The sequence below is a fragment of the Lonchura striata genome, chromosome 5 (genome assembly GCF_050655825.1).
Source record: "Lonchura striata isolate lonStrDom1 chromosome 5, ASM5065582v1, whole genome shotgun sequence".
Classification (NCBI taxonomy): Eukaryota; Metazoa; Chordata; class Aves; order Passeriformes; family Estrildidae; genus Lonchura; species Lonchura striata.
In genome coordinates, this window is record NC_140707.1 from 20,241,287 (window position 1) to 20,265,439 (window position 24,153).

General features: G+C 57.5%; 4 protein-coding genes across 6 annotated transcripts; 2 read left to right on the forward strand and 2 right to left on the reverse strand.

The window, feature by feature from the left end:
• The first annotated feature begins 1,444 nt into the window (after nucleotides 1-1,444).
• CD5 (CD5 molecule) lies at nucleotides 1,445-7,761 on the forward strand. The gene is made up of 10 exons (XM_085579943.1): nucleotides 1,445-2,628; nucleotides 3,169-3,207; nucleotides 3,470-3,751; nucleotides 3,833-3,895; nucleotides 4,014-4,313; nucleotides 5,410-5,697; nucleotides 5,873-6,004; nucleotides 6,361-6,414; nucleotides 6,668-6,772; nucleotides 6,851-7,761. Exons 1-10 carry the CDS (start codon nucleotides 2,373-2,375, stop codon nucleotides 6,934-6,936), a joined length of 1,605 nt encoding a protein of 534 aa, XP_085436069.1. The 5' UTR covers nucleotides 1,445-2,372; the 3' UTR covers nucleotides 6,937-7,761.
• Nucleotides 7,544-11,055, reverse strand: VPS37C (VPS37C subunit of ESCRT-I). 2 transcript variants are annotated; one of them, XM_021556125.3, is made up of 6 exons: nucleotides 11,030-11,055; nucleotides 10,581-10,718; nucleotides 9,893-9,997; nucleotides 9,649-9,820; nucleotides 9,336-9,418; nucleotides 7,544-9,065 (listed from the first exon to the last, which is right to left on the reverse strand). In XM_021556125.3, exons 3-6 carry the CDS (start codon nucleotides 9,983-9,985, stop codon nucleotides 8,355-8,357), a joined length of 1,059 nt encoding a protein of 352 aa, XP_021411800.3. In that variant the 5' UTR covers nucleotides 9,986-9,997; nucleotides 10,581-10,718; nucleotides 11,030-11,055; the 3' UTR covers nucleotides 7,544-8,354. The 2 variants fall into 2 exon arrangements, with proteins under 2 accessions (XP_021411800.3, XP_021411801.3); XM_021556126.3 differs by having other exon boundaries at nucleotides 10,926-11,055.
• On the forward strand, nucleotides 10,715-16,699 carry LOC110484945 (pepsin A). Of its 2 annotated transcripts, XM_085579947.1 has the most exons (11): nucleotides 10,715-11,296; nucleotides 12,246-12,309; nucleotides 14,529-14,685; nucleotides 14,779-14,923; nucleotides 15,107-15,224; nucleotides 15,337-15,455; nucleotides 15,538-15,737; nucleotides 15,858-15,974; nucleotides 16,048-16,186; nucleotides 16,264-16,356; nucleotides 16,444-16,699. In XM_085579947.1, exons 3-11 carry the CDS (start codon nucleotides 14,630-14,632, stop codon nucleotides 16,591-16,593), a joined length of 1,137 nt encoding a protein of 378 aa, XP_085436073.1. In that variant the 5' UTR covers nucleotides 10,715-11,296; nucleotides 12,246-12,309; nucleotides 14,529-14,629; the 3' UTR covers nucleotides 16,594-16,699. The 2 variants fall into 2 exon arrangements, with proteins under 2 accessions (XP_085436073.1, XP_085436072.1); XM_085579946.1 differs by having other exon boundaries at nucleotides 10,715-12,309; nucleotides 14,507-14,685.
• On the reverse strand, nucleotides 16,505-24,152 carry VWCE (von Willebrand factor C and EGF domains). Its single transcript, XM_021555950.4, has 20 exons — nucleotides 22,658-24,152; nucleotides 22,063-22,157; nucleotides 21,900-21,989; nucleotides 21,506-21,634; nucleotides 21,322-21,438; nucleotides 21,140-21,256; nucleotides 20,679-20,807; nucleotides 20,273-20,580; nucleotides 20,105-20,198; nucleotides 19,934-20,016; nucleotides 19,647-19,734; nucleotides 19,453-19,538; nucleotides 19,169-19,286; nucleotides 18,700-18,785; nucleotides 18,433-18,529; nucleotides 18,283-18,365; nucleotides 18,042-18,132; nucleotides 17,867-17,949; nucleotides 17,676-17,766; nucleotides 16,505-17,571 (listed from the first exon to the last, which is right to left on the reverse strand). The coding sequence occupies exons 1-20, from the start codon at nucleotides 22,765-22,767 to the stop codon at nucleotides 17,129-17,131; spliced, it is 2,538 nt and encodes an 845-aa protein (XP_021411625.4). The 5' UTR covers nucleotides 22,768-24,152; the 3' UTR covers nucleotides 16,505-17,128.
• Between the last annotated feature and the right edge of the window lies 1 nt (nucleotide 24,153).

Here is a 24,153-nt window from a genome sequence, read left to right on the forward strand (position 1 = left end):
TGTCCCTTGTCCATAGAGGTGTCAACATCCCCACAGTGACCCCGCTGGGCCACCAAGTGCTCCCACTTGCCCATTAAGTGACACAAAGATGGCCAAATATCCCACTCCCAGCCCACAGGAGCAGGGAAGGGGGCAGCAGGGCCCCAATCCAGCTCCATAGCACCAGGGGAGGGAATTAATCTGCAGGAAGGGCGGACATGGAAGTCCCACATGTCCCCCCAGAGCTTGCCTGCACCTTTCTGAGACAGTCCCCATCCTGGGAATGTGCTGTCCATAAATCCTGTCCAGGAAGGCTCCAGGGATGCTGGAAGGGAAGCCACTGAGGTGCCACCCCAAACCCACTGGATGGTGCCCTATGAGGGTGGGATACAGCCCCCAAACCCTTCAGTACCTCCCAGTCCATCCATATCCCAGCAGGAAGCTGGAGCCAAGCAGCTTCCTGGAGCCAAGCACCATCCCAGCTTTGGGATTTGGGGTGCTCCCAGCTGGGAGGAGGCACAGCACCCACCCATCACCCCGGGACTGGGACCCTTCTGCCCCCCTGCTGCCGCCCATCCCAAGCCGGCTGCTCCCGCCCCGGCCCCGCCGTCGGATTTCTGTCTCCCCGGGGAGGAGGTCGGGGTTCAGCTGCACCCCAAGTGGAAAATGTGGGCCCCCCCTACATCCTCCAGCTGTTTGCTGAGCGAGAGGCCCCGCATAAAGGAGCCACAACAACGGAGGAAATCCCAAAATAGCAGCAAAACCCCGACAAAGGGCACGGGGCGAGGCGAGGGCTGAGAGCGGAGCGGGCACAGGGGGTGCCCCAGCCCCGCTCCTGGCTCCGGGTGCCAGGGGGGCTGGGAGGGAGGTGATGATGTTGGGATGGCTGGGACTGTGGCATGGACAGGTCTGGAGGGATCGATGAATTGTGGGGGGTCCTGATGTCCTGGAGGGGTCCCAAAATTCAGGGGGTATCAATGTACTGGGTGAGATGTCAATGTGAGAGGGGTAGCAGTGTCCTGAGGATGATGATTCCCAGGAGGACACCAATTCCCTGGGGATAACAAAGCCATGGAAGGTACCAAAGCCCTGGGGGGGGCACCAATTCCCTGGGGATAACAAAGCCCTGGAGGGCACCAATTCCCTGGAGATACCAAGAGCCTGGGGGCACCAGTTCCCTGGAGATACCAGTGCCCTTGGAGCGTGACAACCCAGCCAAGGTGTCACCTCCATCCCTACACAGTCACATCAGTGCCAACCCTTCCTCCGAGCTGCTCCCGCCCGGAAAATCCCCCTTTTCCTCATCATAATGATCCCAGCAGCGTGCCGACAAGCCCCTTCCTGCTCGCTCCAAAGGCAGCTCTTGCTTTTTAAAAGGCTCCTCACGGCAGGCAGCGTTGTCAGTACTTCCCAGCACCCCCCAGACTCCCCCGGGAAGGGATTCCAATCATCCTGAGCTGCCACGGCACGCTCAGGATGCTGAGCCGACTCGCAGCGCCCGAGGCAAGGCAGATGTTCAATCCAAACCCAAATCCTATCCCTGGGATCTCATGGCCTCCAGAGGCAGTCACGGCTCTGAGGGAAGGGCTGGACCCCAGGCACCCCATCTCCATGGGGGTCACACAACCCCTGGATAACAGGATCTTTCCTAGAGGCACAGTGTCCTGGGATGTTTGAGGTGAATCCCAAATTTTAGGTTGATTCTGGGGGATTGCAGCATGAGTCTTGTGGGAGGACTCACTGCTCCTGTGGGAGCAGGCCTGGGAATTGCACCCCTTTTCCAGGGAATTTTCAAAGCCAAAGTGGGTGGGGAGCAGCTCCAGGATCCCCATGTGGGATATGGGGGCCTGCTCCCATCAAGATGAGCAGAAGCCCTGGGATAACTGGGATGGGAACAAGTGATGGCTACAGGGAGCACCCAGATGCTGAGATCCGACTCCAGGGATGGGGACTGGAGCATCCACGGATGGTGGAGCAGGATGGGATGGGAAGCTCCATCCATCTCTCCTTCCAGCAGGAATACCACAGAGTCAATGGAAATCAGCTGCCTCATTAGCATGCCTGACCTGGATTCAGAGCATTTAATTAGGGCACAATCAATTTAACGCCTCTGCCCTGCCCGGGTCCAGCACCGCTGGTGCCCCACGTGCCCTTGCAGGGGTGTAGGGTGTCCCTGGAATGCCAGAACCTGGGATGTGCCTGGATAAAACCTGCTCCCATCCCATTCCTGGGGGTAATCACAGGGCTTTAGGGTATGCCAGGATGGGCACCAACTCCTCTGTAACTCTGGGGGACTCAGGAACCCCCAAACCTCCCTTGGCACTGGATATATCCACTACCTCCCTTTCCCAGAGCTGTGGAGACCCCGGGATTTGGCAGGGGCTGAACCTCACATGTTGCTCACCCCTTTCCTCTCGTGCTTGGCGGGACCCAGGGAGGCAACGGAGTCTTCAAACGGGCCCAGAGGTGACGTCAAAAAACCACAGAGGGAGGAAAAACAGCAGGTTCCTGCCCGGGCCCCCTCCCTCGTCTGCTCCGGGCCGGGCAGCGGAGGCGGCGGAGCCCCCGGAGCCTCCCGTGCCCCCATCCCGCCAGTGGAGCCCATGGCAACCCGGCTGCCCATCCTGTGCCTCCTGCTGGGAATGTGGGGTGAGTATCAGGCACCCTGACCTCGGTGCCCCGCTCCGGTCTCGTGGCAGAACGTTCCCCCACGGTTTTCCCGCTCCAGGTGGGATCGGCACCTTGAGTGAGCCACAGTTTGGGGCTTGGGATGGGAAGAACCCTGGTGACCCTGCAAACCCCCACCCACCTCACTCTGGGGGTCCCCAGGGCCCCGAGATTGAGCCAATGGTGCTGAGGGCAGCCAGGTATCCCCATATCCTCATTCCCTGCTGGCTCCCTTCCTTCCCTCCCTCTTCATGGCACCATTCTCGAACATTCCACCCAGGAGCAGGGCTAATTAGCGGTAATTTGCAGGGCCCTTGTCTTTTCTCAGCCCTAAAGATCCCCCAGCAGATGGATGGAGTGGCAGCAAACCACCTTTCTCCCCCAAAAATCCCAATTTCCCCACAAAATCCCCTTTTCCCTAAACGAACCATCAGCGGGTCGAGCAGCGGAGCCGCTGTCCCCAACTCGGGGTCCCCAGGGCGGGATGCGGGATTGACACCCCATTTCCGCTCTTTCTCGCAGCCATCCCTGACCATGGAGGAGCCGCCTGGATCCCTGCAAGTGAGAATTTGGGGAGCAGCCCTTTGGGAATGCCTCCACAGCTCCGTGAGCCCGGCGGGTGCTGGAGTTGCATCATCCGGAAGCGACATCGCGGGGTCCCAGCTCAGGCCCCCACATTCCCTCGACCCCTCCACGCTCCCAGTTCCTTGCGCTGCTTCCCAAGGCCCCCACCAAGGGCTTTTCCATCATTCCCGGGGTGAAAACCCGCTGGGAAGGGAAGGAAAGCCTCGAATGATGGTGTTTTCCTGGTGTTTTCCCACAGGACCTATCCTGAGACTCAGCAGAGGTGGCTGTCGCTGCACTGGGATACTGGAAGTGAACTTGGAAAATCAATGGAGACCGATTTGCTGGGAGAGCGTGAGCGTGAGTGACCTGGACTGGGTCTGCCAGCAGCTGGAGTGCGGCCCCCTGATCTCTGAGTCCTTGGAGCTCATCATTCCTGGTGGGAAAGGGCCACAGAGTCAGCCCACGAGGTGCAGACACTCACTGGGATGCCGCTGGGAGCTGGAAAACTGCACGGAGCACGTCATTGTTGCCTGTAGAGGTGAGCCTGCACCCCCAGCCCGGCCACCTCAATCCCTAGGGATCATCCATGCCCACGTGGTCCCTTCTCTTCTCATTCCAGAGCCAGTGAAAACCACTCCCGAGCCCCCACCGACACCCCCGGCCACCACCCCGGAGCCCACGGGTAAGCACCTCATCCCGAGGAATCCATAGCCTCAAATTTGGGAACTTCTCAGTAGATAATGGAAAAAAAGCCATCCCAATCCATAACACTTCCTCTTCAATCACCAATCCCTCTCCAGGACCCCCCAGGCTGCGGCTGGTGGATGGGAATTTCAGCTGCTCCGGCTTCCTGGAGCTGCACAAGCAGGGGCTGTGGGGGGCCGTGGCGAGCATCCCGCACAGCTGGACACATCTGGTCACCGCCATCTGCCGGGAACTGCGCTGTGGCACTGCTGGGAGCAGCCACGGCGAGCCGGATCCAGGGATCCACCTGCCGGTGCGGTGGGAGGCGGTGGATTCCTGCGGGAGCCGCTCCCTGCTGGACTGCTTCAACAGGACCAGCTCCCGGGGGAAAACGCCTGTCTTCATCACCTGCTCGGGTGAGAATGGAGCATCCATGATTTCCGGCTCCACTGGGATACCCCGGGGGGATTTTGGGGCCGGAACAGAGAACCAGCCCCATCTCAGCATGCCCCATGGGCCCCATCCACCCACTCCTGCTCTTCCTCTCCGGGGTGCAAAGGCAAACAGGAAATCTCAGTTCCCGGCAGTGCCCAGCGTGGCAGTTCCGAGGAGGATGAGCCAGGAAGGGAGAAAGGCCATGGCAGCATCCCAAATTCCAGCTGGGGGTGGGAACACTGGCAGGCACCATGCTGTGGGCATCCTGCTGTGGGCAGCTCCCTGAGCAGCTTCCACGCCTCGGGCATTTCCCTGAGCACCTTCCACACCTTGGGCATCTCCCTGCTTCAGGAGGGAGATCCATGTCCCTGGATATCTTCCCTGCCACAGGCACATCCCTTCTTTTCCATGACCCTCTTCCCCGCTACAGGCATGTCCCTTCCAAAGCATCTTCCCCTTGCCATGAGCATCTCCCAGCCACAGGCCTCTCCCTGTCATTTTCCATGAGTGTTTCCCTGGAAATCAGCTCGGTGCCAGCTCCATGGCGCAGAGAGCCAAGCCGTGAAGCTTGAAGCAGCCTCCTTGTGGGTTCTGCCATCTGCCCCAGCTTGGAATCCTGTGGGATTTGGGGGTTTAATGGGCTGCGGCAGCTGGCAGAGCCAGCTTCCATCCTGCATTTCCCATGGGAAGAGCTCAAAGCTCCTCCATGCCTGGCTCTGGTTTGGTTCAATCCCTGTGGCATGAGGGGAGATGCTGGGAGCATCCCTGTGCCAGAAGCTGGTGCTGGGAGAAGGAGGAGCATGTGCCAGTGATATCCCTGTGGATATCATCCCTGTCTGCCTGTGGGTCTGACTCCTCCCTCCCTGTGCTTCTGGCTCTTCCTCCCACAGGTCTGATCCATCTCCATGGATCTGACTCCCTTCTCCTTGTGGCTCTGCCCCCACTCCATGGATCTGACCCTTGTCTTCCCAGGGGTCTGATCCTCCTCTACACATGGATCTGCTCCCTCTCCTTGCTGGATTTCACCCCTCCCCATGGGTCTGACCCCTCCCTGTGAATCCAACCCCTCTCCCACAGGTTCCCAGCCGCGGGCCCTGCGGAGGCTGGCAGCTGGCCCCACTCCGTGCGAAGGGGACATCCAGGTATTCCACGCGGGACAGTGGTGGGATCTGTGTGACTCGGGAGCAGCGCAGCGACACAAGCGTGGCCAGCAGATCTGCCGGGAGCTGGGCTGCGGGAATCTCACATCCAGCATGGAAATCCGGGAGCCTCCCTCAACGGGAGTCACCTGTGGGCTTGAGCCCCTGCACCTCTGCCAGCCCAGACGTGGGAATATCCGGAGCTGCTCCCGGAGCAGAGTTGTGTGTAAGCCACGTGATCCCTGCGGTGCTGGGAGCTGGAATTCCCACACCTGTGGAACGGGCAGGGATGGGGGGACCAAATCCACGTGGGATTTGGGTTCCTGGAGGGGTAGTTTATATTCACATCTTGGCACCGAGCTCCAGCTGGGCACATCTGGTGACATCCGTGCTCTTCCCAGGCCAGGACTCAAAGCCGCTTCCCACTGGAACTTCTGCTGGAACCATCGTGAGCATCTGCCTGGCCCTGCTGCTTTTCCTCATCCTTTTCCTGATCTGTGGCCCTCCTGCCTATCGGAAGCTGATGAAGAGAAGTAGGGGACAACCTCGGGATCCTCATCCTTTTCTTCTCCCGCTCCACCATCCCCACATCCTGGCTCAGGGCTGGCAGCTCCATGGATGCTTCCCTAAACTCCTTGGGGGTGGGATTTGGCTGCTCAGCCTAGCAGATCCCCCTGTCCCATTATCCCCAGACCTGCCCCATTGTCCCCAAGCCTGTCCCACACAGTGTGGGAGCGGGAAGAGGGATTAAGCTCCAAGCAGACACAAAAGAGCAGGTGGAGGATCCTGTGGGGGATTATTTGGGATGACATATGGGGCTGGCGGGGGGGAAGCAGCTGCAGGAAGGATCGGGAAGATCCTTGGAGGCACAATTCCCCCTCTCTTTCAGTCTCCAAGAAGAAGCAGCGCCAGTGGATCGGCCCCACGGGACTCAACCAGACGGGTGAGGAGGAGCTCGCTGGGGAGCTGGGAATGGGATTTGGAGTTCCTGGGGATGGATCTGGGGTTTGGGCGGGCTGTTCCCCTCTGGATCCTGGCACAAGGGCCCTGGATCTCGCTTCCTTTTGGAATCTAACTCATCCAGGAGATGCGGGCCTGAAGCAGAGACCAATTTTACTCAGCCCCTTCCCAAGTGGGTTTGTTCCTTCCAAGATGTTGTTTCAACCCCAAAATCCCAATCCTGCTGTTTTTTCCAGTGTCTTTCCACCGCTCCAGCACTGCTCCAAGGCCTCGGGGACAGGGAGGGGACAACGACTACGCTCAGCCCCCCAAAAAGAGCTCCCAGCTCTCTGCTTACCCAGGTAAGTGCTGGAAGTGGCTCCTTCCCGTTCCTTTTCCATGGACATGCATGCAATGAGCTGCATCCATGCTCTCCACAGCTCTGGAAGCAGCGTGCCAGCGTTCCAACCCTCCGGATAATTCCTCGGACAGCGACTACGACCTGCACTCCGCCCGCAGGTTGTGATTCCCCGCTTCCCAAAGGAGCTGATCCCACCTCCCACCTCAGCTTTGGGGGCATCCCAGCACTCCAGCACCCGTCCAGGAGCAGTTCCCAGCCTCCTCATGGGAGAAAAGGAGGGTTTTGAGATTTTTTTTAAGCTATTTATAGGAATTTAAGAGCTGGGGGGAGGTGCAAGGAGCCCTTTGGAATAGTGGGATCACCAGCTTCTCCAAACCAGGGTAAAGAGTTGGGATGATGGATAAAGGATAAGGATGCAAGGGTGGAAATACTGAGAATGAGTCTGAGATATTTAATAACCAATACCTGTAATAAAATTGGGGTTTTGTATTAATTACATCTCGTCCTCTTCCTTCCATTATCCCAAGGTGATCCCAACCTCCCATCAGGAGGGAAAAGTGGGAAAGGGAAACACCTTTTTCCCTGGTTTTTATCCCAGGGATAGATGCAAGAAATGCAAAAACTGAAGCAGGCTTGAAGACGGTTCTGGGAGAGAGTGAAAGATTTCAGTGATGGGATCCAAAGAAGTTGGATGCCAGGAAGGGATAAGGGGATCAATCTTTATCCGGATGTTCTGCTGTTTCCCAAAGTAAGCAGGACCATGACTCTGGAGTGCAATTAATTCATCCAGTTTTATTACTCTAATTAATCCCAGGGATGGAATTGCTTCCATCAATCCCTCATCCTAGTCCATTAGTAACTGTTCCTTATAAATAACTTAAAGGGATACAGGCAGGATTTGAAGGATAAAGTGCTGAGCAAAGCAAATCCCATTTCCATCGTTTGTCATTCCCTCCAAGTGTTTCCAAGTGTTTCCTGAGAAGGGAGATGTGAGGAGCCCAAAAAACCACACAGGAGGTCGGGAATACTGGAGGCTGCCCAGGCCTGGGCGGGAATCATCGACTCCCACTGACAGCCCTGGGATGGTTTGGGTGAAAAGGGATCACAGGGATCAGCCACTTCCAATCCCTTTCCAATCCCTATTTGCTCCAAGCCCTGTCCAACCTGGCCTCGGACATTTCCAGGGATGGAGCTGCCATGACTTCCTTGGGGAATCCATTCCAGGGCCTCACCACCACCACAGGGAAGATTTTCTTCCCAAAATCCCATCTAAACTCACCCTTTGACAGTGTGAAGCCATTCCCCATTATCCCATCACTCCAAGTCTTTGTCCAAGTCCTTGCCCAGTTCTTTTGGAGCCCCTCTAGGCACTGGAAGGTGCTCCAAGGTTTCCCTGGAGGTTTCTCCTCTCTGGATTTCTGCCGGTCTGGCCCTGCCTCTCGCTCCGACCTCCAGAGCCGCGATTTCTCCCGTGTAATTCCTTTGCACCGATGGATCCAGGAGCAACACCCTGGAATCCCTCCTCTTCCTCAGTCCCCAAAAGAAGGAGGAATCAGCACAGGATGCTCCCCAGAAGTCCTGGATTAGTAACCAGGCCAGGAAGGACGCTGAGGGTTCGGAGGTGGGGGGTATCCAAAGGGTGGGGGAGGCCCAGGATAGGGAGCCTGCGTTGGGATTGGGAAATTCGGGAGAGGGGGCTGAGTGGGGTACGGACACTGCGGTCTCCCTGGTCCAGGTGGGATGTAGGGAGAGTATCCTGGTCTGGCAGGGGGAGGAGAGGGATGGGGAGCAGGATAGGGCAAGGGCTGTGGTGGGCCCCGGGATGGAGACCAGGAAAAGCCTCCTGAGGTGGATTTGGGATACCCCGGCGCAGAGTCGGCAGCGGAAGCCGCCGGATATCCAGGAGCTGGAGCAAGCGGGTAGGGAAAGGTGGACTGGGAACTGGGCTGGGAGGAAGCCGCGTGTCCCACGGTGGCCGGAGATCCCGGGAAAGGGGCGGGAGGAAGCGCTCCGTGGGCAGTGGGGCCGGGTGGAACGGCCGGAGCCAGGCTGTAGGGCAGAGGGAAGGCCGGAGATCCCGATGGGAAGGGTTTTGGTGGATCCGTGGGAATGTGAGGAGGAGGAGGAGGCTGAGAGTCCCTGGTGCGCTCCTGGGATCCCTCCGACTTCCTCACGATCTCCTGCAGCTTTTCCACTCGGACCCGGCGCAGGTGGGACAACTTCCTCATCCCGGAAAACTGCTCCAGGAACGTCTCCAGGGGCACCTCGCCCTCCAGGAATTTCTCAGCCATTTTCTGGAAGAGAGCAACAGCCTCGGGCTCATTCCTGCATCCTTCTTCTCCAACCCTGCATCCCTCTGCTCCCCTTCCCTAAAATCCTGATTTAGGTTTCTCCCAGCCACATCCCAAGGAGCAACACCCACACACAAACAGGGATGGATCCAGTTCTTTGGAGAAAACCCAACAGACTCCAAAGATAATCCATTCTTTTAGGGACTGGGTTTAATTGCAAGTCTTTGAGGATGAATCACTTGAATTCCCAATGGATTTAAGTCCTAAACTCACCTCAGATTCCTCTTCAATCTTCTGGCTTTCCACCTGGAGGAGATCCAGCAAAGTCTGAGGCTGCAATGCTGCCGAGAATTTCTCTGGGAAAAACAAAGGGAGGAAAGAAAAAGCAAGGAAAAATCACTATCACAGGACAGAAACCAGGGAAAAACCAGCAAAGAGCCCACAGGAAAGAGCTTGGGAACTGCTGATGGAAGGAGGAAAATCCAAGAGGAACAACACCCTCGACCTCTCCAGCTGCTAGAAAAAAAGAGGGATATCAGTTTTCCAGGAAGCAGAATCCTTCCTGGGCGAAGATGCCAATGCTCACCCAGCTTTTCCTTCTGCTCCCTGCACCTCCCAGCCAGCTCCTGCAGCTCCTGGTATTTCTTGGAGAGGTCGCTGCGTCCCGTCTCCAGCGGCGCCTGGAATTTCAGGTTCTGCTCGGCCAAGCTCCGGTTGGCAGCCAGGGCCATCTCCCTTTCCAGCTGGAGCTCCTGAACCTATGGAATTTGGGATAGTGAGCACAAGGGGAAGGGGACAAGGACACCCCGGAGCCAACTCCTGGCACAAACCTCCTGGGATTCCAAAGCCAAGCGCTCGATCTCCTGGGAATCCTCCTGCAGCTCCTGGAGCTCCTCCACTGTCCGGTTCCTCAGTGAATCCATCCTCCGAGATTCCTGGCACATGGAAAAAGAGGCAAATCAATTCCCAAATCCAGCTGGGAATAGGTTTCCAACTGAAATCCAGGGTTGTTAAAGCTCTCGGAGAAGCTGCACTGGGTTCCAGTTGAGAGGGAGAAACATTCCCACAACTCCTGCTTGAGAAAAGACTTTTCCACCTTTCCCAAGCCTATTTGGATGGAATTCTGTGTGTCCCAGGCTGTTTTGACAAGGAAAAATCCACCCACAGCCCCGACTTGCAAATTCCAGCTGGATGTCTCCATCCCATTCCAAAATCCACCTCGTTCCAGTCTCCATCCCATCCCAGCAAGGAAACTGGAATCTGACCATATCCCACCATGCCCACAGGGCTGGGAAGGACCTTAGGGATCATCTAATTCCACCCTCCTGCCACGAAATTCACTGAAATTAACAAAAAGATCAGGGAAATTATGGACTTCCTGCACCATATCCATGATTTATCCCAAATATTCCCAGCTCTCTGGTATGTTTAGCAAGCATCCCGTGTGTGGTGTAAATTCCAAGAGGTGGGATGGAATAATGTGGGGAATGTCCTAAAAAACAAGGGAACACAACACACCTGCGCTGTACTATTCACTCCAAGCTCTTCTACCTCTCAACCAGGTGGAACATCCCAAGGATCCAAGGATATTACACCGGGAATGCCGCAACAGCCACGCTGAGGCTCAGGGTTGCCCAACCCACGATCCAGATAAACCTGTCCGAGGGAAAAACTGGGAATTAAATCCCGCGCTGCAGGTGTGGGGCACAAATCATCTGCTTTGGGTCTTTCAGGGGATACTAGTTAAGTTTCACGGCGATTAAGAGGGAGAAGCGGGGTTTAACCGTGGGACTGGGGAAGCTTGGGGTGGCTCTGGGAAGCATCCACAGGCGCTCAGGAAAGTGGACGCAAAGGGCTACCCACTTGCGGGGCCGCAGCGAACGCCGCGGCGGGAGAAACGCCATTATCCCGCCGTTATCCCGCCGTTAGTCCCGTTATTCCCATACCCGGCCCTCCCCCGGACTCACCCAGGCGCCACCGCGACCCTCCGGTCGCCGCAGCTTCCGGCTTCCGGCACAAACAGGAAGTGGGCGGGACCACTGCCGGCGGGGCGGGAGGGGCGGCCCCTCCCCCTCCCCCCCCCGGCGTGAGGGGGGTGGTTCCGCCCAGCGCCGCCATGTTGGGGGGGGCGGGAGCACGGATCAATTTAATGGAATTTTTTAATCAATAATCGCTCTTTGGCTACCCGCGGGGCTCTCCCCGAGATGTAGCTGCTCTAGGAATTAATATCCTTCGTGTTTCCGGGGTGCCAGGGGCTCTGGGAGAGCTGGAGAGGAGTTTTGGAGAAGGGCGTGGAGCGATGGGGAAAGGGGGACAGGCTCGGCGTGGACACGGGGCTGGTTTAAATTGGATATCGGGAATATATCCTAACCTGTGAGGGGGCAAAGCGAGATGCCCGGAGAAGCTGCACTTGCCCACTACCTGGAAGTGTCCAAGGCCAGGTTGGAAGTGGTTTAGGAAGCACACACAGACCTCGGCAATATCCCAAAAATTCATAAAATGTCGGGTTCTTCCAGCTGGATCAAAGCAAATTCCTCTGGAATACCTGGTTATACCTCCTCGCATGACACAGGAATATTCCTGAGAAAGCTTCAGTCCCATCACCCGCTCCACAAATCCAACTTTTCCAAAATACGCTTTTCCACCTGTAAGTCCACATTCCCAAAACCCAAGCAAGGATGAGGTAGGGGAAGAGCTCCATGATTTCTGCTCCTTGGGGAGACTTTGGAAGTCTGGGCAAGGTCACCCAGCTGTTCCAGAAGTGCTGGGACCTGGGAGAGGCACCTGTGACCCCATCACCTTAGAGCTGTTGTGTAACAAACTGGAGTCATATGATCCCAAATAATTCCGGGTAAATCAAGGACAATTTGTTCCCAGTGTGGCTGATAAACCAGTGCCATGGGAAAGCAAAGGGATTTGACTTGCCAAAAGGAAAAAAAAACATTTTCCAATCTTCTTTCAGAGCAGTTTCCACAGACCTGGAAAAGCTGGAAAATGTTTAATTAACATTTTCTATTAAAACATAAGGTTTGAGGAGAGGGAAAATTGTGTTCAGATTTGCACGGAAGAAATGGAAAAATACCCATTTTAAAATGTTATCCAGAAATAAATTTGGGATAAACAGGTGGTTTTGGAAGAATATTCACATTAACTGCTCATTAATATCCTTAATTTCCACAAAAGATGTTTCCACATGTTTTTTTCCCTTGGATGGCATCTTAATCCCAGCCAAAATCACCCACAGCAGGTAGGAAAAGGTGACCTGAGCACCCTGAGGTCCCATTCTGCAAAATTCCATTCCTACAAGGATCAGCCAACATCCCTGGGCTTCCTTGATAAGTTAATTAAATATTTTTAATCAAATCCCGGAAATTTGACACCTCGGGAGCGTCAGATTTCCCTCCTTTCATCTGACAGTTCTGATAAAGCACCCGGGTGATAAAAGCCTTTAGGGAAGGGACAAGAAAAACTGGGAACAGGGCCTGGAAAAGTTGACTTCATTAATCCATTTCCAAGAAAAGCTCTGTCTCCATAAGGGGAATTTTTTGGGAGGCTGCCGAGATAAAATTAAGGAAGTTTTGTCAGAACGAGTTTTGATGCCCCAAAAGCTTGAAAAATCCCTGTTTGATCCAGAGGGTGATTCCCATGGAAGTTAAATTCATCCCAAGGGATGTTTCCACATCCAAATGACATTAAAAATCTGAATTTTCCCGGTAAAAGCCTAAATTCTGGGAGGGTTTTTAATTGTTTTATTGTTGATGCCCCTGCATCAACCGGAAGGGAAAGCTTCCAGATGCATTTTTCCAGCTGGGGGTTTTTGGGATCTCTGCACGCTGTGGTGCCCTCTGGTGCCAAGGAAAGCTGTGGCAGGGAGGCCACCTGCTCCCATCCAGTGAGCTCCCAGCACCTGGATGGATTATTTCAGGATCCAGCATCTCACACCCTCCATTTCCCACCAATGTTGGGAAAATCCAGGATTTCTCTCCCAGGAAGCCATTTCACTCCCTAAAAGTGGTTAGTTTTCCGTCCTCCCAGATTATTATGGATTTAATTAGTGCTAAATAGCAATTCCCATTTTTTCCCCAGTCCTGAATTCCACAGCTTCTTCCTTCTGTGGATATCATCCACCCAAAAATCCATCCCTGCTGGATCCATTGTTCTGCTTTGATGGGATTTACCAGCAGCACAATAAGCTTGTCCTAGAACTTCCCATAACTGGGCAAATGTGGTTTTTTACCCATTGAGAAAACAGGAATCCTTATCCCCTGGGATGGCAGTTCTGGGAATTCAATGGATAAATAGCTCTGGGAAAAGTTAATATTTTTGTTTTTTCAACTATTTTGGCCAAAAAAAGGAGGAAAACTTGGTAACTACAAAATCTACAGGGACACATTCCAGGTTGGTTTCTCCAACCTGGCTTTGGACACTTCCAGGAATGGGGCAGCCACAGCTTCTCTGGGAAATCCATTCCAGGGCCTCACCAGCCTCACAGGTTAGAGGTTCTTCCCAATATCCTGTTTTCCAGTTGGGAGCCATTCCCCTTCTCCTGTCACTCCTTTCCCACATCCAGAGTCTCTGAACTGGGGGAAAACTGGGACGAGTTGGGGGAAAGCCAAGCTCTGGATGCCTCTGGATGAAGGTCACAGGAGTGGGATTGGGCAACTTGGCGTCGGTCATGTCACCACGTGCTGGATCCATGGCTCCTGGAACGGTCACCTTGTCCTGGAGGAGATCAAAGGCTCCCTAAGGCTGGAGCTGGCATTCCTCCCTTGGAATCAGCCCCATCCCAGCTCAGAATGACAGAAGAGTCTGAGGATATGGTGCTAGGTTGCACTGGGGGAGTGAAATGAAGAAGAACCTGGATGGGGAATGTTGGGAGAAAAGGAATGGAACATCAGATTATCCCTGAGGAAAAAGAAAGGAGGATGGGATGTGTTGTAGGTGGCTGGAAAGGAGAAAGGCTTGGCTGATTCCCAGAATGGAAAATCTGGACCTGGCAGCCTGAAAATTCTTCATGGAGCCTTGGCAAGAGGAGAAGGATCTGGTGAGACCTTGGAGCCTTTTCCAGCACTTTAAGAAGCTCCAGGAGAGCTGGAGAGGGTCTTTGGAAAAAGGACCTGGAGTGACAGAACAAGGGGGAATGGCTCCTACTAGCAGAGGACAGGTTTAGATGGGATATTGGGAAGAAATTCTTCCTTGTGAGGGTGGTGAGGCACTCCTGCAAATGGAATTCCCAGGGAAGCTGTGGCTGCCCCATTCCTGGAAGCATCTGGCTCAAACCCTCCAGCAAGGAATTAGAGGGTTCAGGGTACAAACAACCTTGCATTCCCACCAGCTTCCACAGAATAACCAGGAGTGCTTCCTGCCCACCCAACACCCTGGCCTGAATCCCCCCAGGAATATGGGGATCCCCCGGCTTGACATTCCTACTCCCCTTTCTTAAGGACATTTTGATAACCATCCCAGGAGCAGTTTGCCTTTCTTATCGGGGCCTCCGGCCAAACACCGGAGCCAGGATATAAGGAGCGGGGCTGGGATCGGAGGCAAATTTTCCGTGAGCTCCCACCATGAAGCTGCTCCTGCTCCTCGCCCTGGTGGGCCTGGCCCAGGGCTTCCAGACCAGGTGAGCCCCAGGGGGTCCCCAAAACAGAGATGTGGGGTGCGGGGTGATCCCTTATGGCACATCCCGGTGATGCATCCCGGTCCCTGTCCACAGGGTGCCCCTGAGGAAGATGAAGTCGCTGCGGCAGAGGCTGCAGGAGCAGGGATTGCTGGAGAGTTACCTGGAGCAGCATCCCTACAACCTGGCTGCCAAGTATTTCCCAGGCATTGCCGTGGAGCCCCTGGAGAACTACATGGATGTGAGGGGCTGGGATTGGGAACTGGGATCAGGGAGCACAGGGGGACATTGGCTCCCTCCCCATCCCATTGGCCTGTTATCCATTACACTAGTCCCTTCCCCATTCCTGTAACTTATTCCATTACCCCCTTTTCCATTCTCCTTTCCCCATCCCTTTAACCCCTTCCCAATCCCATTCCAACAGGATGAGTACTTTGGCACCATCTCCATTGGGACCCCACCCCAGGAATTCACTGTGGTCTTCGACACCGGTTCCTCCAACCTCTGGGTTCCCTCGGTCTTCTGCTCCAGCCCAGCCTGCAGTAGGTGTCTGGAATGAGTCTGGAATGTGTCCTTTGGGAGTCCCGCAAGGCTCTGCCCAGTCTTTCCCAAGGGACAAATCCCAGGCAATCCCTGTGCTTCCCACCCCCACAGGGAATCACAACCGCTTCAATCCTGCGGAATCCTCCACGTTCCTCAGCACCAATGACACCCTGTTCATCGCCTACGGCACGGGAAGCATGACCGGAGTCCTGGGATATGACACCGTCAATGTACGGCTAGGTGCTCCAGCCCCTTCATCCCATGGGATCCCATGGGATCGTGCCCAATCCACACCTGTCTCCTCTCTCCCAGGTTGCTGGCATCAATGTCCGCCACCAGATTTTTGGGCTGGCTGAGACAGAGCCAGGGGATTTCTTCTACTACACCCCCTTTGATGGCATCCTGGGATTGGCATTCCCAAGCATTGCCTCCTCTGGAGCCACCCCTGTCTTTGACAACATGATAATGGAAAACCTCGTGGATAGGAATCTTTTTTCTGTCTACCTGAGCAGGTAAATCCCAGCCAAAGCTGCTGAGGATTTCTCCCTTTCCCCTCACACTGGCCCTATTTTCCAGTGGGAATGGAGGTGTTGGTGGGCTGGGAACCACCCTGAATGGATCTCCCTTTCCAGAGACAGCCAAGGTGGGAGCTTTGTCCTCTTCGGTGCCATCGATCCCTACTACACCACCAAAGGCATCTCCTGGATCCCGCTCTCTGCTGAAACCTACTGGCAGATCACCATGGAGAGGTATTCCTAGTATTCCCTGCCCTCAAGCTGGTGTTTTGGGGAGTCCAGGCTCACCCTGCATCCCTCTTCCCAGTGTCTCCATCAGTGAGACTCCGGTGGCCTGTTCCTTGGGATGCCAGGCCATCGTGGACACAGGAACCACTCTGTTGGCTGTTCCTATCCGGGCCTTCCGGACCCTCATGAGGCACCTTGGTGCTAGCTCCAGTGGTGAGGTGAGGCCTCAGGATGCTCCTTAGGACATATGATCCCAGCTGGAATGGCCGCTAACCTGCCATGTCCTCCTCCCTAGATCAGCTGTGAGGCCATCAGCAACCTTCCCAACCTCATCTTCCATATCAATGGCAGAAAATTCCCAGTGCCGCCCAGAGCCTATGTGTTAAGGGTGAGCATCCCACTGGGAATGGGTTTGTGGGGATAGAGGGAGGGATCCAACAGCTGGTGACCATCCCCTTCCATGTCCTTGGAGCAGAATAATGGGTACTGCACCCTGGGATTGCAAGGCATGGATGTGCCCACGGAGGAGGGTGAGCTCTGGATCCTGGGGGATGTCTTTATCCGGGAGTATTACGTCATCTTTGACAGGGCCAACAACAAGGTGGGGCTGTCCCGGCTGCCCTGAGCTGGGATGGGAATCCCAGATGTTCCCAACTCGGTGGCTGGCAGGGCTTGTCCCTTTCCCGGTGCTCCTGTCACCACCGAGGACAATAAAGGTGTGGAGAAGCCTCTTTGTGCTGTGTCTGTCTGAGAAAGGCCAACACATCCCTGGGAATGTGCTGTGTCCCTGCTGCCACCCTCAGCTGCACCCACCAAAGATGTCCCTGTGCCCCGAGGATGGGAGCCTGGATATGGCTCTGCTCATCCCTGAGGAGCTCCCAGCCTTGAGGACCTGGGGCAAGACATGTCCCTCCTGTCCCCAAACCCCACTCAGGGTGAGGGGGCTGAACACCTCCAGCACTGCCCTCATCATCCTGGAAAGTCACTCATCCCAAAATTCCCAGAGAACAAGCCCCAGGGCTCCACGTGCTGGTGGGTGCAGGGATGAGGGGACAGGGAATAAATACCAGAGTGACTTTATTGGTGGCAGGGGGACAGCTGCTCCCTCCCCAGGGCCAGGCCTGCTGGTCCTGGAGACCCCCTTTTCCTCCTTCTCCTCCTCATGGCGTTCCAGGCACACCTGGCACCTGGAACCTGGGGCTGTCCGATGGCACCGCAGTGGGATCCTCATTCCCGGGGGATCCCTGAACCTCAGGGCTGCCCGTGGGATCAGGGGGGGCTGTGGCCTCACAGAGGGGGTCGGGGGGCACAGCGGGTGCCAAGGGGTATCCAGAGGGACTTGGAGTGGTCAGATGGGGCTTCCCAGCACCCCAAATCCCTGGAGAGGGGCCGAGGGGGAGTGTGGTGGGAAGCAGGAGCTGAGCCAGGCGGTAGCGGAGGTGTTGAGGGGTGCCAGGGGGTGAATCCTCAGGGGCTGGGGACTGGGATGAGAATGGAGGTGAGGATGGGGACTGGGATGAGGACTGGGATGAGGACTGGGATGAGGATGGGGATGAGGATGGGGACAGGTCACTGCCCTGCAGCAGGAGCCGGATGTCTGTGGCTGACGGAGGAAGGATTTTGGTCAGCACCCACCTCTTTCCCAGGACCCCCAGTCTGGAGAGGGCACATCCAAGTGCCGGGGGGTGGATCCAGGGATCCCATTACCTGGGCAGGATGGGCAGCAACCCACAGGCAGTGTGTGGGGCTCAGAGCAGGAGCGGGGGCACGGCCTCTCCTCACAGCTCACCTCTCCAAGCTGGAAAACCAGGGATCTGCCAGCCCTTGCTGGGATCCAATGACACTGGCACAGGTACCATGGACACGGGCATCCCATGGGAATGGATGGGAGGTCTCACCTGGCAGGTGCAGCGGGTACAGGGCTGTCCCTCGGGAATGAAGCTCTGGCCGTTCTCCACCTTCCTGCCCTGGTAGTTGCAGTCTGCAGGGACCAAGGTCCAGAGGGGGTTTTGGGGGGTTTGGGGAGATTTTGGGGGGTTCAGGAGGATTTTGGGGACCTGCCCGAGCTCGTACCCTCACAGATGGGGCAGCACCGACCCTCGGGGTGGAAGGGGTAGGAGCACACGATGGCACATTCCAGAGGCGAGCAGGCCACCGAGCCCAGCTGCGAGAGACGGGAGAGACCCCCGAGGGCCGGGCATTAGGAACCCCGGAGCGCCCCCGGAGCTTTTCCCTGCAATGGAGCCAAAAACCAGGTTTCAGCCCACGGGGCAGGAGCTGCAAATCCTCTGGGAATGCCCGGCCCAGCTCTCACCAGGCAGATGCAGCTCAGGCAGGGATCCAGCGCCGATGGGAAGGTCTCGTTGTTGGAAAAGATCCTCCCCATGTAGGTGCAGCCTGCGGGGAGAGGGGCTCAGGCAGTCCCCGGGCAGCTCAGAATCCCGGAATTCCGGGCGTGCCTTACCTGCAGAGCAGTCGGGACAGCACTGCCCGGGAATGCGGATGGGATAAGGACACGTCTCCACACAGTCCGTGCGCTGGCAGCTCACGGAGCCGTCTGCCTGCAGGAGGGAACACCCTGACAGACACCTCGGGATTCCCAAACCCGCCGGATTTGGGGGACTTGGGGCCTGCCAGGCCACGGGCATCCTGAGGGCAGGAATGGAGCAGGAGCCGTGAGCTGGGGCAGGGATAGGGAAGAGGGAATTAAGCAGAGCAGGTTCTCATTCACCTGGCAGATGCATAACTCACAGGGATCGCCCGGAGACCAGATCTGTCCAACGGGAAACTCCACACCGTTGTCATCCAGGAAGCAACCTGGGTAGGATCCCTGTTCCCAGCTGTCCTGTAAAACCTACCCTTCCTGTCCCCAGGGGTTCCCTATATTCCACTCTTCCTGTTCCTAGGTATTCCCCATCTCCCACTCTTCCTATCATCAAGTATCCCCACATCCCACCTGTGTCCCCCACACCCCACCCTCCGTTTCCAGCTGTCCCCTCTCATCCCACCCTGCCCTTCCCTACATCCCATCCCCAAATGTCCCAAAATCCCATTCTCCCCAACCCCAGGGGTCCCCCACATCCTCTATCCTGGCTGTTCTTCCCATACCATGTAATTCCCATTTCCCCCAGCTTTTCCCTCTCATCCCTCTCCCTGTCCCTCCCTGCCCATTCCCAGCTGTGTCCCTCATCCCAACTCACCGGTAGGGGCCGGAGGGTCCCGGCAGGTGGAGCAGCACTGCCCAGGACCCAGGTGCCGCTGGTGCTGGGGACAATCCAGCATGGGGCAGGGAGTGAAGGAACATTCCACCTCTCCTCCCTGGGAACAGGGGAATGGGTCACCTGCCGTCCCTACCATCAGCCCTGAGCAAAGCTGGGATGCACCCAGCAGGTGCTGGGAAGCACTGGAGTATCCCTGGGGATCCTCATCCCTGGGGAACTCCCAGCTTTGGGGATCCTCATCCCTGGAGACATCCAGGACACACCTGGCAGACACAGGTGGTGCAGTCATCCTCATCCAGGCTGAACCGGGCTCCGTGCGCATATGTGTGTCCCCGGAAACTGCACTTTTCTGGGAAAAGGGAAAGGAGCGGTGCTGGAGAGCCAAGCACGGCTCTTCCCTAACCCCCAGCCCAGCCCGGGGGTCCTCAAACCCCCAGACTAGGGGTCTTGGGATCACCTGGATTGCAGGAGCAGCAGTCAGCCGGAGAGGGGCTGAGGCAGGATCCTGGGGGGCATTCTGGGAAGAGGCAGGAGACATTCCCAGCCTGTGGAGGGGAGTGTGGGGCTGGGAAAGAGGACCCTGATTCCCCATGGAGGGATGAGGGGAGGGTGTCATCCTCTCCAGGGCATCCCAAATCCATGGTTGAGCCAGGATGCAGGATGAGGGTTCCTAGGGATAAGTGTCTCCAGGGGTGGGAGGTTCCCAGGGATGAGGGGGCATTCTGCCATCCCAGTCCAGCTCACCAAGCAGATGCAGACGGTGCAGTTCCCATCGGATGGGGAGAAGACATCGCCCTCAGCCCTGACCACCCCCTCGTGCAGACACCCTGCAAGCCATGGGGGTCAGGGGCATCCCCCTGGGAATTCAAGGGGGGCCATCCTGGGAATTGGGGGCATCAGGGGGTCGGGACTCACCCGTGCAGGTGGGGCAGCAACCCCCAGCCGGAGCGGGAAGCGGGTGGGAGCAGGGAACAGAGCAGCTCACGGTGTCACAGAGGACTCGTCCCCCCTGCCAGGACACGTGGTGGCTCATCCCAGGTTGGGATGGTGCCATGGGAAGGGGTGGGAGGATGGGATGCTCACCTGGCAGGTGCAGCTCTGGCAGCCTGGCTCTGTCCAGCGACTGCCAGGCTCCCGAGAGATCCCCCGGTGCCAGCAACGACGGGATGGTGGGATGGAGGTTCCGGGGGCTCCCATGGCACGTGGGGATGGCTCAGGGGACAGGGATGGGGAGGAGGGAGGGAATTGGGTACCAGGAGCTGCCACAGGGAGGAGGGGAGAGGGGGAGCCCCTCGGGAGCAGGTGGGAACCAGGAGGGAGCAGGACAAGGGTGGGTGGATGCTGCAGGGATTGCAGGATGGGTGACGGTGCCAGGATAGATTTGGGGTACCCTAGGAAGGAAATCAGGAAGGCAGAGACATCATTTGGGCAGGCAGAGAGATGGGAGCATCCCACTCCGTTCCTCCAGCCAGGAGAAGGACACAGATACCTTCGCAGGACACCCTGTCTGCGCTGAGCCGGTATCCGGGGCGGCAGGAGCAGCGGAAGCTGCCGGGGATGTTGTGGCAGCTGTGCTGGCAGGAGCGGCGCGTGCCAGGCCGCCGGCACTCGTCCACATCTGTGGGACAAGGGAATGAGGCAGGAGGTGGCCCTGGGATGTGGCCCAGGGAGGAGCACCAGGATGTGTCCTCAGTGTAGCCCACACAGGGAGGAGGATGCGGTGGCAGCACTGTGGTCACGGGCTGATGGACACCTCCATCCCTTGGGATTTACAGCGTGGAGAGGGATAAGGGTTAAGCATGGTGCTCATACATGCAGAGGCTCAGTGACAACCTCCATCCCTTGGGATTCATGGTATGGAGAGGGAAGGGGGTGTGGCACAGTGTTCAGGGTCTCAGGGCCACCTCCATCCCCTGGAACTGATGGGAAGAACCCTATCCCGGTGCTCACCCACGCAGGAATGCCGATTCCCGTGGAGGTGGTATCCGGGCCGGCAGGAACAGCGGTAGCTGCCCACGCTGTTCTCGCAGCGGTGCTGGCACGGCGTGGCCTGGCATTCATCTGTGTCTGGGGGTTGGGATGAGGGTCAGGATCCCTCGGGAGCCCCGGCCACCCCCTGGGACCCCACGCACCCCGGCAGCTGCGGCGGTCAGCAGAGAGCTCCCGGCCAGCTCCGCACTCGCAGGCGAAGCCGCCCTCCGTGTTCACGCACGTCCCCTCACAGGCCGCGCTCTGGCACTCATCGATGTCTAGGGGGACACAGGGAACAGTCAGATTTGGGGTGTGGGCACCACTGGGATGCCCACTCCCACTCACCGGTGCAGCGGACGCCGTTGGCCGTCTCGGCCATGGAGAAGCCAACGGGACACACGCGGGCGACCTCCTGGCAGCCGCCATGGTTACAGGACAGGTCGCAGCCGTACTCTCCGCAAGTTCCCGGCGGTTCTGGAACACGGACATGGCGTCCACGGGGTACCCATGCCACCCCAGGACCACCCGCTTCCCATCCCACTCCATGGATCCTCCAGGGATGGGGACACTGCCAGGGAGAGGTGACAAGGAGCCACGGTCACCTCCATCTACTGGGATTTGTGGCATGGAGAAGGAAGAGGGCTGGGGAAGGTGCCCACGGGTTCGTGGCCATCTCCATCCCTTGAGATTCGTGGTGTGGAGAGGGAAGGGCATCCGGCATAGCCACTTCTCTCAGTACCTGGGCAGGTGATTCCCTGCTCTCCATCTGGGCACATGCAAAGGTTGGGAGCGATGCAGGAACCACCACCGCAGCCGAAGGAGCAGAGCGCTGTGGGAATGGGAACAGGAGCTCTGGGAATGGGAACAGGACACCCACAAGTCCCCCAGACCCCCGTACTCACGCAGGGTGCACTTCCCGCTGCCGGGGGACAGCATCCAGCCGGGACAACATCCGCTGCCGGAGCCTAGGAAGCAGACGTGGGGCCCCACGCGACGCCTGTGGGACACCAGAGCCTGAGGCCACCCTGTCCTGAACCCCCTGCACGGAGCAAAGGTCCCAGGAATGTGAGGAGAGGGGGACAACCGGAGCAGTCAGGATGTGCCCGTGGAGTGGGAAGCAGAGCATGGCACGGATCAGAGGAAGGTAGGATAAGGAAGGTGGGACAGAGAGGGGACAACCACTTCCCAGCCATCCAGAACATCCCAGCACGTGGTGACGGGAGAAGCGTCCCCCGGCTGGACAGGGACACGGGGAGCAAGACAGGGATGTGGGGAAAAGGACAGGGATGGGGGGAGAAGGACGGGGATGCAGGGAGCAGTGTCACGCCCCCCTGGACCCGGGAAGAGGGAGGGAATTGTGGGGTGCCAGCCCCTCCAGCTGGGACCCCTCTGGCCAAGCCCTCCTGCAGCTGGAGGCAGGGGTAGCCGGAGCTCGGCAGGCTGTCCATCCCAGGTGTAGCTGGAAGAGGGAGAAAGAAAAGGGGGGAATCCAGCTACCTCTCCACGGCAAAGCTGGCCGGCTTCTTCCTCGTGGGATACACCCTGCCCTGGCCGCTGGAGAGGAACAGGGACACACAGGCAGCCTGGAAGAGCAGCTCCACCAACATGACAGGCGGCTCCAGCACGTCCCGGCGCCCGCCTTCCCGCCTGCCTTCCCGCTGGCCCTTGGCCCTGCTCCTCCTCCTCCCGCCGAGCCGGGAACAATGCGGGATTGGAGGGGGGCGAGAGCGGGGGGGGGGGGTCGCCAGCGGCACCTACCCACCCCCCCAAACCCACACGGGGGGCCTGGGTTCACCCCGAGGTTGTCCCGTTCAGCTGGGGCGGGTGGTGGCATCCCGGCCATTCCTGCCCTGGCTGCGCGCCGGGGAACGGGGTCCCCCCTAGGTTTGGGAAGCAGCGGGAAAGGCGTCCCCCCTTCTCTCCTTTCCCACATCTGGCAAAGATCCGGCATGGCCTCTCCCCACCCCTCCTCCTCCTCCTCCTTCTCCTGGAGGCGTTGGGCCGCCTTCCCAGCCCTGCACGGGGACCCACGCGGCGGAGAAAGGGGCCAAGGATGGTGGGATGCATCCAGGAGAGAAAGGGATGCTGCGGGACACCCCATTCCGGTGACCCCCAGAGTCCCCCCAGCCCCGTGCCCCCATCCCAGGGCAGGGAATGAAGCAAAGGTCAGAGGCAGGTAAATGATTGATCCCATGGAGCAAAAGGCACTGCAGCCTCCAAAATTCCCAATCCAGCATGGATTTCTCCCCACCCTGCCCAAGGGTTGGGATCACCCAGGCAAGACACAGCCCCCTTCCAAATGGAAACCACGGTATTGGTGGGGCAGGTCCTGCCAGTTTTTTTAGGAACCCAATGCGGCCATGAGAAGCTCCTGTCCCAAGGGAATGTGATCCCAAATCCCTGCGAGGCAGCTCCACTGGCAGCAGATAAACAACGATCCAGCCCTAGCCAGCAGCAGTTTTATCCCAGAAAAAGCAGGGTGCCAACATTGCATTGGCACCACCACCCCCAGATTTGGTGGGAAAAGGAGAGCGCTTCCAGGATCCGGGCTGTGGCGCTCCCTGGGCCTCCCACAGTTTGGGAACAGGCTGCTCCAGGCAGGTAAACAGAGCCCGAGGTAATAAAAGCAGCAGCACAGAGTCCAAGGTCACTGCCTGCTCCCCCAGCTCTCGGAAGAGATGTCCAAATATACCTTTGTCCCTGTGGTCTCCTCTGAAATACGGGATGGAAGAGGGACCCAGGGATGATTCCAGCACGAGCTGTCTGTGGGAGGGAAGGATCTGGGAAAAACCCGCATGGAATGGGACTTGGGGGGCACTTACCCGGAAGCTACAGGGGAGATCCAGGATGGGGAGAACATGGAAAGATCCAAGATAACCCCCAAATTCCATGAGAGATGTGAAGGAGGTGGGAGACCATGAGAACTATTAATAAGCAGCCAGAGGCTGGAAAATCCAGCTTTCCCAAAAAATTCCATTACAATCTGCCTCTCA

Coding starts and splice junctions, on each gene's coding strand:
- CD5 (XM_085579943.1), top strand. CDS start 2,373: ATGTTGCTCACCCCTTTCCTCTCGTGCTTGGCGGGACCCAGGGAGGCA. Junction 4,314..5,409: donor TGTCTTCATCACCTGCTCGG/GTGAGAATGGAG, acceptor CCTCTCCCACAG/GTTCCCAGCCGCGGGCCCTG. Junction 6,005..6,360: donor TCGGAAGCTGATGAAGAGAA/GTAGGGGACAAC, acceptor CCTCTCTTTCAG/TCTCCAAGAAGAAGCAGCGC.
- VPS37C (XM_021556125.3), bottom strand. CDS start 9,985: ATGGATTCACTGAGGAACCGGACAGTGGAGGAGCTCCAGGAGCTGCAG. Junction 9,419..9,648: donor GGAGCAGAAGGAAAAGCTGG/GTGAGCATTGGC, acceptor TGTTTTTCCCAG/AGAAATTCTCGGCAGCATTG. Junction 9,066..9,335: donor AGATTGAAGAGGAATCTGAG/GTGAGTTTAGGA, acceptor GCTCTCTTCCAG/AAAATGGCTGAGAAATTCCT.
- LOC110484945 (XM_085579946.1), top strand. CDS start 14,630: ATGAAGCTGCTCCTGCTCCTCGCCCTGGTGGGCCTGGCCCAGGGCTTC. Junction 15,456..15,537: donor TGGGATATGACACCGTCAAT/GTACGGCTAGGT, acceptor CCTCTCTCCCAG/GTTGCTGGCATCAATGTCCG. Junction 16,357..16,443: donor CCAGAGCCTATGTGTTAAGG/GTGAGCATCCCA, acceptor TCCTTGGAGCAG/AATAATGGGTACTGCACCCT.
- VWCE (XM_021555950.4), bottom strand. CDS start 22,767: ATGTTGGTGGAGCTGCTCTTCCAGGCTGCCTGTGTGTCCCTGTTCCTC. Junction 20,199..20,272: donor GCCAGAGCTGCACCTGCCAG/GTGAGCATCCCA, acceptor GTGTCCTGGCAG/GGGGGACGAGTCCTCTGTGA. Junction 18,133..18,282: donor GCCTGAGCTGCATCTGCCTG/GTGAGAGCTGGG, acceptor CGTCTCTCGCAG/CTGGGCTCGGTGGCCTGCTC.